At 43.3% G+C, this 20087-nt stretch overlaps 1 protein-coding gene across 2 annotated transcripts in view; it reads left to right on the forward strand.

The window, feature by feature from the left end:
• mtmr11 (myotubularin related protein 11) overlaps positions 1 to 20087 on the forward strand; it is a 58849-nt gene that overhangs the window by 4896 nt on the left and 33866 nt on the right. For both annotated transcript variants that reach the window (XR_011183786.1, XM_015336671.2), the window contains exon 2: positions 14764 to 14833. Coding sequence is in view for 1 of the 2 variants with exons in the window: in XM_015336671.2 (XP_015192157.2) it covers positions 14764 to 14833 (70 nt within the window). In the remaining variant the exon portion in view is untranslated. The remainder of the gene's footprint in view (positions 1 to 14763; positions 14834 to 20087) is intronic.

Raw genomic sequence — 20087 nt, forward strand, 5'->3', positions numbered from 1 at the left:
TGGGAGCTGTCCCTTATCAAAAGAAAACATCTTTAAATCAGCCTGCATGAACAGCTTCTCCGTGGCTGCACCTCAGAGATGAAGAGAGAGATGGGGCCTCATTTGGGAAAGCACAGCAACACTTAATTCTGTCTTATTAACAAGCATTGCCGCTACACCTGTATGTGTGTCCGGTAAGCACATGAATGTATGTTGACTAATGGGAAGCAGTGGGCTGAGAGGCTCCTGCCCTGGTACCATCTCCTGTTGACGTGGGCAGAGAGCAGATGGTGTGGAGGTGCCCACTCTGAGCCTCAAGTCTTGACTTGGCCAGTGCTGCAGCTCTGTGATGGGACTGGAGGTCCGTCTGTGCCAGCGTCAGAAAACCTGCATCTTTTTACACAGTGATCCCTCTGTGCAGAAGATGAATTAGAAGCAATATTTCACAAGGTAAAGTAATTAACAACAGTGTGCTCAAAACCAAATAACATGACGTGCTGGTTTAAGCTAGTGGGCTACAAGGTGGCGTCCACTATCGAAAGTGGTGGGACTACATTAGCGAATTCACTCGTTTTAAAATACACTTAAGAATACATATAAAACTTATTTGTAAACACGAAACTGCAAGTAAGAGCCAATAAAAAAAATAACTCTTCGGGTTTCTGTACACTTTACTTCTTAAGGCTTACAGACCACTATAATTACCGAATTTCAACTAATTACATTAAAGATCAATTAGTTACTTATCACTGCTTGAAGAGAAGTTTAGAGACTTATTCCTGAGGGACCAACGATCTATGGGTAAAAATTACAAGAACTGAAACACCTGAAAAGAGGGGAAAGGACATTTTGCAGATCTGAAATATTGCCTTTTCACTTGGTAGCACATAACAGCAACAGTGTAAACGTTATCATGGGAACTCTTGTTTCTGTGCTGTCAGTGAATTTATTTTGTTACTGAGCTTTAAGAACCGGTCCGGGAAATTGGGATTGCAGCTCTCCTTTAAGCTTGAGGCTCCCTGTGGTCCTTAATAATCAGAAATGTATTCATGTACCATAGACAATGTCAGGACTATCCAGGATTCTTTGCACTGGACAGTTTTCAGTCTACAATGACATGAAATGCATCTTAATTTAGCATCTGCATGAACGTATGAAGATGGAGTTTTATTTATGCAAGGACCTTGATGTGCTGAAGTCTGATTGCAGCCCTATCCGAAGCTGAATTGTGGAGTCATTCTGGAGTTGCAGAAGGTTTATTAGACCGCTGCCTGTGCAATCTGCTGTGGTGTGCACAGCAGATTGCACAGGGGTGAAGACCTTTTACCAGGAGGTTCTTGGTTCAAAAATCCCCACCAGCCACCAACCCTTTGCCCTGCACCCTTAGAAAATAAGTGTTCTGAGAAACTGAAGCCATGCACAGCATGTGTAGACTTTGTGCTGCCCCTGTCACAAGTGACCCAGCTGTAGTAGTCAGGGATGCATAGTTCACCTTTAGGGTTTAAGGTGGATTGACTATAAATGCTAAAACATTAACTAATGTCGTAAAGGTTTAACTTTGTCAAAAGAAAATGCTGCTGTTGGTCATAGATTAGAAAAGAGGGAGTCTGTTCAAGTCGGCAAGCTGCTGCATTTAGAGACGTGGGCATTTTATGATCTAGCATTTAGAAGACTGATTCCTCCAGCTAAAAGCTTTAATGAGAAGCCATTTTAGGCCGCATTGGGCTATATTGTACATTACTGGAAAAATTGAGAAAACATTACTTGTCTGTCATGTACTTTTATTTTGCTTTCAAAATGTAAGCCACTGTGTGGTGATGCTGTGGTTTCTGGGAAAGCGCTTGTTGCTCATTGTGGTTGTAGGCAGTCTGGCTGTGTGACATTACACTATCACCAGGCCCAGGAAAGTCGGAGAGTCACAGTGTAGCAATGAGCGACTTCCTTTATATTTAGATGATTCTTGCAGATTAAACTGTAGATTGCCTTGGAACATTACACACCCCTTCCTTAGAGACTCAGGAACAAAGCTAAATAGCTTATTTCCTTGAGTCCAAATGCCTTTAAATGTTGTTGTGTCGAAACATGTAAAGATTTTCATGTTTTTGTACACAGATCATAATCAGCTTCTGTCTCTTGACTGGAACCCTGCAACACTGTGCAGCGTATAGTGATATTTTGACCCTTGTGTGACTAGGTTTGATATAATCGTGAAAATGTTAAATGGGCAAAGGGTGAAATGTGTGTGACACCTTACAACTGTAAATGCCATTAAGAGACATAGCACAGCTGGAGAGGTCATCCATTACGGTATAATCATAAGATGAGTATGTCATTTTATTACAGAAGAAAACTCCCACTTTAACCAGAAGTCTTAAAGAAGTCTGTTTTTTTAAAAAGCTCAGTTAGCCAGAATAATCAGCTGCTCTGTTATTCCGAGTGACTGATCTCAGAATAACTTCCACAGAATAGGATTCTAGAAGTGAAAATCATGAAAAATATATATTTGATTGCTGCTGAAGAGGCTTTTTGTGTCATCACAAGTTAGACAAAAGTGAGTGTTAACTGTGAGTTAACACACACCAGTTTCTGGGGCATGCAACTGATACATCAAAGGGAAACTGATGTCCTGATGTCCATTCAAATGTAAATTAGAAGACTTCCCTGCAATGAATTTAACATTCATTGGTTACTCTTCTGTAGTTTCCTGTAGCGGCATGTAAAAATCTATTTTTCAAAATACAAGTATTTTTCTTACTTGTCCAGTGGCTTGTCCTTCAGATAGCAGCACTGCCTTCAGCTGAGGTAGCGATTAGGGATAAAGGTGTGTAGGATCCATCATTTTTCAGTAGGGATTTTTCAGGATCTAGGGATCATTCTGTCCACACAAGGTGACAGAAGGCTGTCTCATGCTCCTCAAACTTAACCACACATTGCCCACCACCCAGTCTGTTCATTTGACCTGGGGTTGCTAATATTTTGGCCGTAGAGTGACATCCATCGCTCCCTGATTTTGCAATCCCAAATAAATGAGCAGCTCAGCTCTACGGAGGACAAGGCCAGCTTTCCTTTGGAAAGACGCGCGTGCCTGAGCCGTCAGCTGTTCGTCACACTCTGCATCTGGCAGTGTCCCTCCACACAAGAGGCTGGTGTCAAGAGAGGCAGTGGCAGTGCTGTCTCTCGGATAACTGCCCAGGCCCAGGAGCAGCTGCTGCTGCCCGTGGTAGCTCTGTGGCTAAGGATCTGTGCCTGGGGCTGGAAGGTTGCTGGTTCAAATCCTGTAGCTGGCAGAGGAATCCTACTCTGTTGGGCCCCTGAGCAAGGCCTTTAACCCCCGCTGCTCCAGGGGTCCTGTACAATGGCTGACCCTGCGCTCTGACCCCCAGCTTCTCTCCCTGTCTGTGTGTCTCCTGGAGAGCAAGCTGGGGTCTGTGAAAAGATGAATTCCTAATGCAAGAAATTGTATAGGGCTGATAAAGCAACATTATTATTATTATTACATTATGTCACAATATCCTGCCTTGAGCACGCCCGTCCAACCTTAGCAGAGCTCTGAGGACATACAGTAGCCAGGGCTGGAACCAATGACCTTCTGTCCTTGGGGCTCAGCCTGTGCTCTGAGTAAGTACCCTTAAGTTCAAGTTCAAGTTCAAGTTTATTGTCATTACACTCATATACATGATATATGGTATAACGAAATGCTATTTAGCTAGCTCTTGGACATAAGTAGTACAAAGAGAAAAAAAAACAACAACAACAACAATACAATTGTGTAGCAAAAGAAAGACAGAGACAACAGGCAGTGTGCAAAAAACAACAACAGGCAATGTGCAAAACAACAAAAAGGTAACAGGTTATGTGCAAAAATATGCATCAACAGAATAAAATAAAGGGATAGAAATCATGGGGAGTGAGCCTTTGACATGAACTAGCAGAGCTTGCGTTTGGAATATTTTTGCCATTTCTTTGATAGAAGGTGAGCACATGTCATTACAGAGCAAAATTAACTGTGGCTGAAAAGCTGATCAACACATTTGTGTTCTCTCGAATTGACTACTGTAATGCTCTACTCGCAGGGGTATCAAAATCTTCTCTGAGCAAACTGCAGTATGTCCAAAATTCAGCAGCCAAAATCCTGACCAGGTCTAGTGCAAGTGTTCACATTACTCCTGTCCTGGAGTTCTTGCACTGGCTTCCGGTCAAATTCCGTGTAGACTTTAAAATCCTCATGCTCACCTATAAGGCTCTTCATGGCTTGGCACCTCAATACCTGTCTGAACTATTATTACTCTACTCCCCACCTCGCAACCTTCGCTCTTCAAATTCTGCCCTCCTTACTCTCCCCCAAGCCCGTCTACATTGTATGGGTGACAGGGCCTTCTCCTGTTATGTCCCCAAGCTCTTTGCCCAAGGATATCAGAGAGTCACCTTCTCTAAACTCCTTCAAATCCAGACTCAAAACCCTCTTCTTCAGAAAAGCCTTTACTGAACTGTTCCATTCTTCACCCCTCTGCTTTTCTTAGTACCACCATCCACGGTCTCCTCTATATATTGTAATTGTGTCTTATCTTGTGTATTCTTCTTATTTATTGTTATACTCTTCTTATTTATTGTTATTGTCATCCTGTAAAGCGCTTTGAGAAGCCACCTTTAAAGGCGCTATATAAAATAAAGTTTTTTATTATTATTATTATTATAAAATGAGTTACAGCACTTCAGAACTGTCTCGTAAGAACAAAGCACCCAACTGTTGGTCCAGCTGCTTATGTAAAGAAGCTGAACTGTATTTCCTTGTGCTGTGATAAACTTTCATCTATTACAGACTCTTGGCGCTGAACGTGGTCTTTCTTTCAATTTTAGCGATCATTTTAGGGAGGCGAACTAGAGGTTCTGTTTTCCTCTTCTGTGAGTGAAACCCATACAGCTGCTTTTAGGTCACCTCCAGATGTGTGTTTTTTTTCAGAAATCAAAGCCTTTTTTAGCTCGTCTTGATGGAAACTTCATTCTCATCATTGTTTGAAACAGCTTTTGAACTGCTGACCTGAAAGTGTTCTCTTCTTGGGCAGTGAGATTCTGCCTACTCAGCTTCTCCCCGAGGAGAGCTCCGCCGTCAGGCTTCTCCTCTGCTTCGGGTTCGGCTGATCCGGGCTCCTGCTCGTTGCCAAGCGAGATGGCGCCCAGCTATGAAGCAGTCAAGCGGTAAAGAGGTGCTGCGCAGGACAAACAGCAGCCGACCTTTGAAACTGCTGGACTTGTTTGCACAGCTCCTGCTCCGCTCTGTACCTAGGAGGAAAGTGCACCAGTCCTGTCTAAATATTTACAGACTTTCAAGCCTCAAGGGAACGCAAATGCAGACAGAAAGGCTTTGTTGTAAAGGTCCAAGAAAGAAATCAGGAAGATACATCAGAAGGTCAGGACCTGGGAAGTACAGTAGATAGCCAAGCATGAGGGCGTAGTGTCATCTTCAGCTGATTTTCTTTCCCAAAGCTCCTGTCGCTCTGCAGATGTCACAGGCCAGGTGAAATCAAGCCCCCTTTTTAAAATGGATGTGGCCCTCATCCGGCCCAGATTTCCATGATCTTCTGGTATTGGCCTGTTTGTAATTTACTCACTTGATGTACCTATGATTGCCATTTAGCCAGACTAGTTTAAATCTGGACTTGATTTTCGGCTGACCCAATGATCTTTTGTCAGCGGTCTTTGTGGAAGAAGTACCATAGCATAAGATGAGACTGCTCTGTTTATATCATTCTCTAGAGCTCCAAGTAACTGTCAAGTCTCCCAAGACGGGAGGCTGGTGATTTGATGTAGAGAAGTCTACTGCCGCTTGTGTGAGCTGTAAAAAGAAGTGCCCGAGAGGCAGCAGACTGCATGCTGGGTCCTGCCACACATCTGCCAACACAGCTGGTGACGGCTCCATGTTTGAGCGATGATTCTGCACCCACGGGTGGTTACCTGTACAGGAAAGGATAAGAGTGACGTGACAACTAGAATATTGTAATATGGATGGCTGAGAATTGACAAGGTAGTAAGGTAGCCAGATTTCCCATTGGCCCTTACTAATCATGGCCTGCTAATAATCCCCATCTCTGAACTGGCTTCATCACTCTGCTCTCCTCCCCACTGAGCTGGTGTGCGGTGAGCACTCTGGCGCACTATGGCTGCCGTCGCATCATTACGGCAGGGTCCCACACAAAAGTATGACACAAACAGACCAACATCGCCAGCGAGGAATTCAGTATGAGAGTAATGCAGCAGATAGCAGAGTTATCTCCAGGACTAGGGGGTCTATCACAGGAAATGGGGTGACTGCGACCATCACTGTGTAAAACAGAGCCGTGACCATCCCCTCTTCAGGGGAGAGACAGTATCTGCCGCCGTGCCCTCAGCCTCAGAGTGCACAGCTCAGCGCTCAGTGGTCTGGGCCAAGGGGGGAGAGGAATGACCAATGGAAAACTGAGTGAGTCTTGGCTACTGCTTTCAGAAAAAAACTGGCTCTTGGAGAACTGAAGTTCCTTTCCCTTTCTTAATACCTTAGCTGCGAGTGTTGCTTTTTCTGTGTGTCCGTTTCTTAATTTTTTTTCCACATGGCATCCCTCCTCTCTCCTCTGTTTTGCTTCTCTCCTCTCTGTTCCTTTTTTCTCCCTGTTTCTGTTTTTTTGTCTGCCCTCTCCCCCTCGCTTGCTGTCTGTGCCGGAGCAGGCTTTTCACCTGAGAATTTCCGAGTGAGCCGTTAAGCACGAAGCAGAGAAACCACTTTCAAACCCTGGAGCTGGAGGGACTCCTTTTCCCTCAGGGTGGTGGGAGTGTGGAACAAGCGGTCCGTCCGTGTCGTTGAAGCCGCTGCGCTGGTTTCCTTCAGGAAACAGCTGCATGACATTGTGAAAGGTGTTGCCACTATCGGCTCAATACCACGTGGGCTGGATGGTCTTATGGCTTCCTATTGTTTTGAACCTTGTTTTGGTCTGATCTTCAGAGGGTAAGTTCTCATTGGGCTCAGGAATCTTAAGTTCCTCCAGTCATCACGCTGTCTTGTGGAGATTAGAATAACATTGGTCATACTGTGCGTCTTTGAAAGTGTGAAGTGAAGACACTTGGGGTATCTTTTGTTAATAATAATAATTGCTTATACTTATATAGTGCTTTTCTGGACACTCCACTCAAAGAGCTTTACAGGTAATGGGGATCCCCTCCACCTCCACCAGTGTGCAGCCCCACCTGGATGATGCGACGGCAGCCATAGTGCACCAGAACGCTCCCCACACACCAGCTCTCAGTGGGGAGGAGAGCAGAGTGATGAAGCCAGTTCAGAGATGGGGATTAGTGTTGTTTTGACAGACAGAAGCAGATCAGTCTGCATTTAATTTTTGACCTGCGCTTTAAATGCGTGCCTATTCAATCTGTATAGATTGAAAATCTTCCCTAGCCAAGGCCACATTAGCAACATAAAAACATTAGAAAGGCTACAAGCAGTCGGCCACAGAGTATTTCACCAATTTCTACAGGAGTTAATAATATCATAACATTTGACCACTGGACACAGACGAGAGGAAAACAAGAATTCTGGGAATTCCCAGACCCATGGTTATCTGTATGAAATAGCCGAGCTTTCCTGGGTCTGTTGTCTTGGTTATCCGAGTGATCAAGTTGACGATTCCTAGGTCTGTCATTTCAGGTTCTGATTTATCACAACCTGATCTTAATGTGCATTCTGGGCTAAGGAACATTGATGTAGACAAATCAGTCATTAGCATACTGTACATACGAGATTTGCACCCATTGTGGCTAACATCTCTTGGAAATGCATGTCTTAAATATCACAGAAACATTTCTTACGGCTTGAGAAAAACCTTTGTCCTCTTTTGTCTTTTGCAAAAAAAATACAGCAACAGAACACTAACTTTTAATCTGCCAATTTTTAAAATGTGTTTATGTAGAATGTGACCTCTTAGCAATTTAAAATGTCTTTCTGAAATGAAAGAGTTTTGAGCAGACCTGAGTGCTCAATAACAACTGTAGGCTCTTAGACTAAAAAGGCACATCTCCCAAATAAATTAAATTATTTGAGAATGCTTTTACAATCAATCCACATAGCACTGTAAATGGACGAGCTCTACATCCTCTGATTGGTCCACAAAAATTGGCACATGTTACAGGTGATGTGACTCGGCTGGTATAACAATTTAAATTTAAAAGTTGAACATTTCCTTAATATTTCTTCCCAGCAAAAGTGTAAATGTCAAGAAATACAAAGCCAGCTCATAATGTTTGTATGAAAGCTGACAAGTGACAGAGCAAAATGGATCTAAACTAAGCGCTGCTAAAGAATTGAACAACCTGGCAATCATGATACTGCAGAATCTTGTTCCTCATTTTCCAGTCTTCCATTTAGAAAGTCACACCGACTGGGAGGATGAGGGCTGGAAAATCTTACCTTTTCAGAGACGTAACAGAGACTGTTACTGTTACAGAGACTGTACCTGGAGCGAGGTACTTTAACCCAGTGGCTCCAGTCCACCCAGTAGTATAAATAGGAACCAGCACTGCTGCTCCTGTGATGGACTGGCATCCTGTCCAGGGGGAGGCCTGTGCTCTCTGATGAAGAAACCAGTATGATGCTACTGTATGTGTGTGGCTCAAATAGAAGTACCTTCATAAATCAATTTTCAATTAGTTTTCTGCATTTCTAAAATTATTCATGAATACTGATTTGCTGTATTGATCTTGTGCTTTTTAATGGTTGCTTTGAGGTTTAGATCTGCGTACAGTGCACTGAGATACATTGGGCATAAGATTTCTTTCTAAAATAGATTGATGGCGATCCTGAGTCAGGATGACTTAATCTATGGGAAAATAATATTTGTTCAAGAATCGTATCGTCTGCGCAAAATGGAAGAGTGTCTATCCCTTCGAGCAGAAAGAAATATGAGGAGGCCACAGAGTTATGATGTTGAAATTGGGAAAGCAGATGCAAAATGCAGGCTTGCCAGTAATCTGTCCATCATCGTTCGTGTCTCTGGCCAGTGCAGACGCCACTGTTCCTGATGCGTTGGAGTCTGTAAGGGCGCAGTGTGTGCCAGGCTCATGTCTACAGATGAGACATCCGCTTTCTCGAGGAGAAATCCTCCCACAGATTGTCTGAGTCGCCCAGGGCCCGGTCTTCGATGATCAAACGGAAGTGTGTCGTCTGGAAAAGAACTTTGGATGCTCTCTTCTCTGACTATTTCCTCAACCCCTTCCTCCCACAATTCAAATCAAAGCCGAGCGTGCTAAAAGCAATAACATTTACAGTCCTCCAGTTCACTCCTGCCATTTATTTTATTTGCATTTGAATATTTTATTTGTAGGTTTTTAAAATACACATTTGGATCTAATTAAGTTTTTTTTTCTAGACCTGCTTTCTGTACTAAGTGGGAGATGTATTATAACATCTGTATGTAATGTTCTGATTACTTGAGTACTGTACTACCTGGGCCCATATCATGCCTCCACAAGTAGACACAGACACCTTTTTCAAACCACAGGGGGCTGTTTGCCTCACATCACTCGTCCGTCCTCTCTGATGCGCATTCTGTTGGTCCATCCCACTTAAAGCAGGGAATTACTTAGACTGGAGTTTCCATAAACTTCTCCGAGTCAAAACTATTCATTGTTTTTAATCCGTCCATGTGAGCCAACCATTTTGAGCACTGGTATTTTTCTGGTGTTCCAGTTTTACAAACTATAGAAAGCGAAATGTGTAGAGATCACACAAAGCTTCTGACCTATTCACTCAGTAATAATGGTTATTATTGGTAGTTTACTCAGTAGTAATAACAATAATAATAATAATAATAATTGCTTACACTTATATAGCGCTTTTCTGGACACTCCACTCAAAGCGCTTTACAGGTAATGGGGATCCCCTCCACCACCACCAATGTGCAGGGTTATTATTGGTTATTATGGTAATGGTTATTATTGGTGGTTCGCTCAGTAGTAATGGTTATTATTGGTGGTTCACTCAGTAGTAATGGCAATTATTGGTAGTTTGCTCAGTAGTAATGGTTATTATTGGTAGTTCGGCCTGTAGTAATGGTTATTATTGGTAGTTCGCTCAGTAGTAATGGTTATTATTGGTGGTTCACTCAGTAGTAATGGTAATTATTGGTATTTTGCTCAGTAGTAATGTTAATTATTGGTAGTTTGCTCAGTAGTAATGGTTATTATTGGTAGTTCGCTCAGTAGTAATGGTTATTATTGGTGGTTCACTCAGTAGTAATGGTAATTATTGGTATTTTGCTCAGTAGTAATGTTAATTATTGGTAGTTTGCTCAGTAGTAATGGTTATTATTGGTAGTTCGCCCTGTAGTAATGGTTATTATTGGTAGTTTGTTCAGTAGTAATGGTTATTATTGGTGGGTCACTTAGTAGTATTGGTAATTATTGGTAGTTTGCTCAGTAGTAATGGTAGTTATTGGTAGTTTGCTCAGTAGTAATGGTTATTATTGGTAGTTCGCCCTGTAGTAATGGTTATTATTGGTAGTTTGCTCAGTAGTAATGGTTATTATTGGTGGTTCGCTCAGTAGTAATGGTTATTATTGGTGGGTCGCTCAGTAGTATTGGTAATTATTGGTAGTTTGCTCAGTAGTAATGGTAGTTATTGGTAGTTTGCTCAGTAGTAATGGTAGTTATTGGTAGTTTGCTCAGTAGTAATGGTGGTCACTCCGAGCTCTGTAATACTGACATGATGAGTTTGAGTCTGGGTCATGTCACTGGCTACCCCCAATAGGAGGAGCATTGCGAGAGGGGTTTTGGATTAAGCAGGTGGGGTTCTCTCTCGTCGTTGGCCTCGCAGGCCATCAGTGACACACTGCTCCTCTCATTGGAGCCAGCTGTCCTGTCGGGCGCTGCAGGGGTATCCTGGGAAGAGATGAACGTCTTGCTCAGGAGAGCATGTCTGCCCTCTGTCCTTCTTCTTATACTACTGGACTGGGAGCGGAAGCATACAGCAACAGTGGGCGATCCCGAATTGGAAGGGAAAGAAATGAAAATCTTTAAAAAAAGTAAAAATCAACTAATCCTGAGAATTGTCTTTGTGAACTATACAAGTCTTGTTAGGTACTTAAGAATTTACTGTGGCTTCTTGTGAAGATTGGGCTCGTGAGACAGAAAACTCGGTGAAGTCTTGTCATTTTGTTATATCTTAGTACAACACAGATTTCCCCCAAACCTGGTTGAAAGCCTAGAATTAGTGTAAGTGATCATGGAGAAAGGGTTGATCATTTTCTTTGATCATATTCAAGGAGCTGCTCTCCTTGATTGTCTGGGTTGTGTTCCTGAGTATAACTGAAAATGTGTTGAAAGCCAGTTTTAGACCAGTATTGGAAAGCATGTTTTACACATGGGAGGGTATTAACACAACCCAGATGCTCTGACAGACTCTAAAAAACAAAGGAAAAACACATGGTGGTGCAGTGGTGAGCATTGCTGTCTGGCAGTGCTGGGCCCTGGGTTCAGTCCTGGAGTGCTGTGTGGAGTTTGCATGTTCTCCCGTGTTTGTGTGCGTTTCCTTGTGATCTCCGGTTCCTCCCACAGACCAAAAATGTACTGGCAGGTTAATAGACTTCTGGAAATATTGGCCCTGGGCTTCTAGATGAGCCCCAGCTGGGGTAGGTCCTATAAAGACACACTGTACACCCCCCAAGGGGACCAGCAGGGACATCCCCGCAAGGGGGAGTTTACACCTGCTGTCCCAGAGGGGACTGCACCCACGTAAGGTTAACTTTTTGCTTTTGCCTGTCCCATCACGTATCCTCACAGGGCAGGCACACACACACCCTTTCTCACACACTCAGTTCTTGTTCTCTTTTGGCCTCACGCGCCCTGCTCTTCCAGACTGGACCCCTCTGAACAGGGTTGGTCCAGTCTGGTCCCCTCTGTGCAAGCGGTTCTTTTGCCCAGGCTGGACCCTGTTAAATAGGGTGAGCCCAGCCCGGAGGTCCCGAGGCACAGCAGTACCCCTTTCTTTTTGCCCTTTTGTGTTATTTTCAGGCCCTGCTGACCTCACAAGGGCGTTGACTTTTGACCTGTGCTCGCGGCGGCTCCGCCCTCCCCGCACTGTCACACCTGCCGCAGCATTGCTCCTGTTGCATGCTGGGATAGGCTCTGACCCCCCCACAGCCCTGAATTGGAAGAAGCAGTTAGAAAATGAATGGATGTGCTGAATGGTCTGTTGTCATCATTATTTTTTCTTAATAACATAAGAAGCACAAATGTAACATAAGAACACTTGAACCAAGAGGGAGCTATTCAGCTCATCTAGCCCACTTACAATGGTAAGACGCATCTCTGCAGTTTTCTAGCTTGGTTATGCTATAGTTTATTAAATTGTTTAGCCCTGGCCTCCCTCCCCTTGAATTCTTCAGCTCTCCCGACCCAAATATAAAAACTAGTTATAAAGACCAGCCACCCTATTCCGCTCCAATGGAAAGCTTTTTCCCCTCTTCAGTATAACTTGGCCCACGTGTGTGAAGCATTGCTCGGGAATCACGAGTTTGTGGGATGAAATAATAGTTTGACGATGAAAGAGCAACAGCAGGGCTTGATTACTTGCAATGTGTAAAACAGCTGGCAGGGTGGCTGCCTGGTCTGCGAGGAATTCAGGCAGCGAAAGACAGAAAAGTCGCAGAAGGAAAACATAGTTCTGTGCGCGTCTGCGTGGAGGTGTGGCAGACCCAAACCGGAGGCATTTATAGATCCAACTGAGGGTCAAATCAGAGCTTACTGCCATCGTGAAAAGCGTTTATAATTATATATGTTATTACATCATCCACCCGCTGACCAAAATATCCCAAGGCTCTTTTATTGATAGATTGGGCTGAGAAGCATGAGATCGACCTTCATCACCTTCCTCCGCTAGGACAGTCCTGTTATTACAGTTTTGTTGACAAAAAGGTGAAATATGCCGTTTACTCCTTATGTCCTGTTACCCATATCACAAAGGTATTTGAAAACTAGGTGGGCTGGATTAGTAGTTTTGGCCTGTGGGTTGACTTGATCTTCCTAGTACATTTGTATTTGCATTAGGGGGTTCTCATTTACTGGATTAATTGGATGTTTTTGCATGAAGTGGCCTGGAGGAGGGAGTGCTACTCAAGATTAGTGGTCTCTGTGTCTTACCGCCAGCCAGATCATAGCAGTTCTGAATCAGCGTCTCTTTATCCAGCTGTCCGTTTTCCAGTACAGGGATGCAGTCCAGCCAGAGCCTATCCCAGCAAGCAACAGGCGCAAGACAGGGTACACCCTGGACAGAATGCCAGTCCATTGCAGGGCACACGCACAGACACATACCAGGCCAGTTACCTACCAGTATGTCTTTGGGCTGTGGGAGGAAACCGGAGCACCTAGGGAAACCTACACAATCACTGGGAGAACATGCAAACTCCCCACAGATACAGCCTAGGAATTAAAACCAGGGCCCTGGTGCTAAGAGACAGCAATGTTAACCACTGCACCACTGTGCTTCCCTGTCTCTTTATCTTCCAGTCGATAAAGAATAGAATCTCTTAGTTGTCTTGTAGAGGAGGGGTCTCCAACCTCAGTGCTGGAGAGCTTGTTTCTAGCTGACATCTCAGTTGCTGGTTGGGACCATCTTAATTCTTCAAGGAGTCTGTGGTTTTGGGTTAATGCCTAATGATGCTGATGAAACCCAAATGATAGAACCTTTGTTAAAAGGTGATAGAAAATGTTCTATCAGTCGGTGGTAGCAAGTGCCATTTTCTACGCAGTGGTGTGCTGGGGCTCTGGGATTAGAGCAGTAGATTCCAAAAGGCTGAACAAGCTCATCAGGAGAGCAAGCTCTGTCATTGGGTCTGACCTGGACCCCCTGGAGGTAGTGGCTGAGAGTAGAATGGTGTCCAAACTAGAGGCCATCATGGACAACGTCTCCCATCCCCTCTATGACAGGCTTGTAGAAATGAAGTGCACGTTCAGCAATAGGCTGATTCATCCACGGTGCGACAGGGAGCGCTACAGGAGGTCATTCTTGCCTTCTGCCATTAGACTGTACAACGCATCCACCTTGCGTCTGGGCAGAGGCAACATTGACAGTGACCTGTTTCTGGACTAAACGCATCTACACATCTACTGCTACATCTGTTCTCTTTCTTTTTCTTTTTCTTTTTCCCGTTTACAACCATTTTTTGTGCAATATATGCCAGGGACCTGTGCAATACATTTATATCTATATTTACATCTATATTTATATTCATATGTGTGATACGATTTTTCTGTGTACTGTTCTGTTCTAGTTTGCTCTTGTGTGTCCGGACTGTGAGTAAGTCTTGTATTGTATTGCATGTATTGTACTATTATTATATAATTCGTTACACTGTTCCTGTGTTGTCTGTGTAAAGCTGCTGTTGCACTGCAATTTCCCTCACGGGATCAATAAAGTATCTATCTATCTAAAAGACAGGAAAGCTGTTGAGACTCCTGTTTAATTGTTCTCATACCAAATCTGTTACCAATATCAAGGAGTGAGCAATATTTTAGTTTTCCACATTAAACACGATGGAGGGATGAGGAAGAAGAATAGACCTCAGTTCTTTGGCCTGTGTAGTGGTGGACTAAGATCATGGCCCTCAGAACATGTGGAAGATATTAAGGCATTTGGCAACTGGGTGTTTAATGCCATGCATGGATTTTTGACCCCAAGGTTATAACGGAGATCCTGGGCTCTGTACTAAATCTTCTTGGGGTGTGAAAGCTGGGTGATTAAAGTTGTTTCCTTTCATGTCTCTGCAGGACAAAATCTTGAGCTCCAGCAGCCTGAACAGTCGAAGCAGAGATATGTTTGGCCTGAGATGTTTGCCTGGTGAGTTTTTATATTAATTAATTTCTTACACTTATATAGCGCTTCTCTGGACACTCCACTAAAAGCGCTTTACAGATACCAGCTCTCAGTGGGGAGGAGAGCAGAGTGATGAAGCCAGTTCAGAGATGGGGATTGTTAGGAAGCCATGACTGGTAAAGGCCAGGGGGAAATTTGCCCAGGACGCCAGGGTAACATTCCTACTCTTTTAGAGAAACGCCCTGGGATTTTTAATGACCACAGTGAGTCAGGACCTCAGTTTTACATCTCATCCGAAGGACAGCACCTTGTTTTTGGTTCCTCTCCTCCGTTGTCTTCTGGTCTTCTGTTCTGGATTCACAACATGTATGGTCACTTGCATTGTTAAGCGCCTTGGGGCAACCTTGTGGTGAAAGGTGCTATATAAAAATCAATTGAATTGAGAGCCAAAGAGCTGAGAATCTGATTATCACTGATGCACGTGGTCAGCTGTGAGGCAGCAATAATAATAATAATAATAATAATAATAATAATAATAATAATAATAATTGCTTACTCTTATATAGCGGTTTTCTGGACACTCCACTCAAAGTGCTTTACAGGTAATGGGGATCCCCTCCACCACCACCAGTGTGCAGCCCCACCTGGATGATGCGACAGCAGCCATAGTGCGCCAGAACACTCCCCCCACATCAGCTCTCAGTGGGGAGGAGAGCAGAGTGATGAAGCTTTGCAGCTCCTTTGCAGCCTACGCATGCTGACGCAGCCCCCTACTCGAACTACTCTGTGATTCGTGTTGTCAGTGAGGGCTGCTTCAGCCCTCTACTCAACACAAAAACAGCCCCTTCTTGGCTCTGAGGTTTTGCCACCACAACGCGATGTGCTGTTCTAAAGGGTGCTGGAACGGGTCTGGTTAGTGTTGGTAACAGCTGGCTGTGTATTGTTTCACGCTTTGTTCACTTGCTATAGGAGACCAACACCAAAAGCTGTCTCAGCACTCGGGTGTTCCAGGGACTTAGCGAGGAATGTTGGCAAGAAAAAAGCACATCCTAGCCAGACTGACCTCCTGCATTCCTTATTGCCCTGATTGTTGCAACACCTCTCTGGGAAAATCAAGCTCTTTCCCATTCCTCCTGTCTCTCTCTTCTCTTTTATACCCTATCTTCTTGTCCTTTTTCTCATCTCTCCCTCTCTCCCTCTCTCCTCCCTGTCCCGTGTTCGCTGCCTCGTCTTTATTTCTCACTATCTTCCTGTCTACAGTACCTTTCTCTCCATCTCTCCGCCCTTCACATTTTCTGCCAAGCTCTTATCATACCCAGCTGCCTCATCTGTCAGCCAGACTCATGCACAAAACCCCACCCGTACACGCCCCTTAATTCAAACTTGACTCAGACATGGAAAAGTATATTCAATTTTCTTTTATGGCTGCTTTGTACTGCTCTGAAGTGGTTGATTACTGTTCTGTCGTAAAAAGGCACTTTGCTCTTTAAAAAAATAAGACAAGCATAGTTAATGACACTCTGAAGTCACTGATTTACAGACAGGCTGAGAGAGACAATTAAAACACGCTTTGAAATGGCCAGTGTGTTTTTCAGAGAATGGAATCCCGTCCTTGACAGACACACAATCCCCCGGACAGTCTTGTGATTCGTGGTGTTTTTGTCATGATTTGAGTGGTGAATGAAATCGTTGCCCCTGTGCCAGTGGGAGGGGAGATCCAGTTTGTGCTGGTGCTGCAGGTGTGAAGACAGACACAAGAGGGCGCTGCTCTGGGCCTGGTGGTGACTGACTGAATGGTCCCACCCCTGGTGGCTCCGGGGTCAGCATCCAGGTGTTACAGCAAGGAGCTGCGGACTCTTTCCTAACTTTAAAGTTCTGCCTTCCCATGGCTTGACCATGTCAGTGCAATGGTTTAGCACACCTGACTACAATAATACAATGCTTTGCCATTTTATCGTATGATTTATAAAATAAATCTATTTCAGGCCCACCAAACGCAATCTTTAATGACGCCACTAAAGTTTCATTTGGACGGAGGACGCAGACCCAGCTGTGCCAGTCGTTTGCCATGCTGTTAGCTCTGCAGGGTCTCTCTCAGAGGCGACTGACAGTAGTACCTGCTGCACTGAAAGCTGAGGGAACTCTGGCTGCTGAACGCCGTTCCTCTTGGATCATTGCACACCGGTGCATTTGACTAATAGCAAGACCAGGCTTGGATCACAGGGTACAGCTGGCACTCGGAGCAAGGTCCTGTACTTGTGGAGCCCCATCACATTTAAAACATATGCAGAAGGCTAGTGTTGTGATACAGTAGGCATGGTGATAGTGTACCAAAGGCATAGTGAAAAGGGTATTTTAGTTAACTTAGTGGGGAACACAACAGAACTGAAAAATTACAATTCAGGAATTCCATCATAAACTAACAGAAGTGGGACTGATTTGAACCAGGGTCTCCTACCACATATCCAAAGCCAGTCTGCTTGGTCCTTCCTGGGTTTGTTGTTCAGTCACAGGGTGAGGCACTGGCTCCTGCTGACCAGCTGTCACCCCTGCCCCCAGTAGGCTTCTCTTCACCCTGTGCGGCCGTGCTGGACATGAAGTCTCTCACAGCGCATATTGCCTATTTTGTGTTCAGAGACAGACTGCTGTTGTTTCAGAAAAGAACAGCAAGTGCCCAAGGGAGGCATAAAGGAGAAGCTTTCTGATTTTTGTTTTAAATGTTCTGTGCCTCTGGCTATCTGAAAGTTACAGTTCCAAAGTGTCCTAGCAACTGCTTCACAGCTCCCGACTAAAGGATCAAGTTTATTTTTTGGATAGTTCAAAACCAAAGCACATGTGAAAATACCAGCTTGTTTATACTCCTTCCCCCTTCAATCAGGAATTCTTGTGCTGCATTTCCTTTAAACTCTCTCAGGAACAACAACACCTTTTCATCTCTTTGGACAAAATAGTGTCCAAAACTGGACACGGTATTCTAGTACAATTCCTTGACCTCAGCATTTTTCCAGCCTGCATGTGTTTTAGGCTTCCCTGCATTATTGCAGTTTTGTGTCGCCTTAGGAGCAATTAATGTAGAGTAATAGAGTAAGATGCATACTTGCAAATATTCAGGCAGTGTGTTTGTTGTGTTCTACAAGAGTATTTATTTTATTTCTGTCATAACTTCTATTACAAGGTTTTTTTGCAAGGCACAGAATATAAGTCATTCGAGAAGGTCAGTGTGGATCTGACAGGAAAATAGCAGGACAACCTTTGATCCTCCCTTTCATAGAAGTGAAACCACCGTGTTTGCACAACCCCCAGAAATGCTGATAACAGAGGGGAGTTTGCACTGTCACCTGTAGAATAAGGTGTCTCTTCAGTATGGATGTTGAGCTCCTGGGATATTGAACAAGTGACTAACAAAGGAGATGAAAATTTAGGTGTGATTGATTTCTTTTTTTTTTAAAACTTTTTATTTTAGAGAAACAGATAACACAATTTTAAATACAGTTGACATTACACAACTTTTATAATAAGAATTTACCAATATACATCACACATGAAAATGTAGTCTATGCATATCTGTTACCTTAATATTTTACAATTTTACTTATAACTGAACTATATACATTCAAAATAAGGAAGGTACTGTACTTACATTTTTATGATTTATAAGGAGGGGGAAAATTATGTAGACATACATTCTTAATTGTAGTTTCAGTAGACCTTAAAGGTCTAATGTACATAACCCACCTATACCAATATTTGACAAATGTGTTCATGTGTAATTTAAGTGAAGGTGTGATTGATTTCATGTGAATCGTGTGACACTGAGGTTGCCCTCGAAGTTTGTAAGGCAAGAACTATTGTTCCTATTTTCTTTCAGGGTACAAGTAGTGCAAGTCAAACTTGCACAAATTTATCAGCTGTGGGCATTTATCACCACCTTTAAATTAGGAAAGAACTAAGCCCTTTAGTCTGTGTGATGTTAATATACTTCTTTAATTTTTGTTCTCAGTGTATTTTACTGAATTCATTTTTATTTACTATCTCAACTGGTCAAAATGACCACTGTTTCCTGGTTTAGAGTCATTATTGATTTCTAGATGTCTCTGAAATGTGCAAGACTATGGCTCTGTAGAAGGGCCTCTTCTGCTGTAGCTACACTGACAAGTCATCTAACAAAGCAAAATCTCTTTTGCCTCTCTGGGACCAAAGGGAAGTTAAGAGGAGATTTAGGACTTACAATGAACAGAATTCACATCAGGTATTCATAACAGGAGAATGTAAAAAATACCATAATTGTAAACTAATTATAGAATGTAAGATACAGTGTCTCTTGGAGTCATTGACATTTTCTAACTAGTGTTTCAGTCTACAAACAATGAAAGCCTTTTTTGGGACATTAAAAACTAGGAGGTACAATGCTTTAAATTGGAGCCCTTCCTGTTGCAATGTGATTTATATATAACAATGTTCACTTTAGTACTTTAGTGATTAGCTCTATTTATAGCCTTGCACAAATCACAAGGGCTTTCTTCAAAGGGCATTTCACAGAAGCTTGCTGATACTTGGCTGTGTTTCACAGTCAAACAGAAATCGCAGCCAGTTCAGATACTGGCAGTCGGTGGTCTAAGGGCGTGTTTAGTGCCATTTTGTTCATTTATACCTTTCCTTGTGATTTGAGTTCTCATTGTAGGTGACGTGATTGCATGTGTTGTGTGCGCTTGGCTCTGAGGCCTTACTGTTTAGACTGTGGTTTTCTATACTAATTCATGGACCGAGCAGGAAGTGTCTATGTTATCTGTACAAATTTAGAATCACCATCTATTTTTTTTTCTATTTCCGCTAATTTAGAATTGCCTGTTACAGCCCAACACAGATACGACACCCACGCAGTCCCTAGAAAACCGCAGACCTATTGGGGCAAGCAGACGTATAACAAGTTTTGAATGCAAAAATATCCTTCCAAACACATTTCAGACTCCCAAGTGGAAAAGGGCAATAAGAAGCCACACTAAGTACTGTAGCGCTGTACTGTCTGGTGAGATCGCCCGGATTAGCTTAAATAGTTCCCTGGTTTTCACCCCTATTTTACTTGTACCCAATTGCCACCCCATCCCTGTGTAACTACCCGAATAGACCCCTGTGTGTTGCTTTATTAGCATGACCGATGGGTACAATCAGTGTTGCCAAAGCAAATAAAAATAATAAAATTAACATGGAAATTAACATGGAACAAAACAAAAAATAAAAGTAAAATAAAATCTACAGACATGTTACAGACATTTACAAC

The sequence above is a fragment of the Lepisosteus oculatus genome, chromosome 27 (genome assembly GCF_040954835.1).
Source record: "Lepisosteus oculatus isolate fLepOcu1 chromosome 27, fLepOcu1.hap2, whole genome shotgun sequence".
Classification (NCBI taxonomy): Eukaryota; Metazoa; Chordata; class Actinopteri; order Semionotiformes; family Lepisosteidae; genus Lepisosteus; species Lepisosteus oculatus.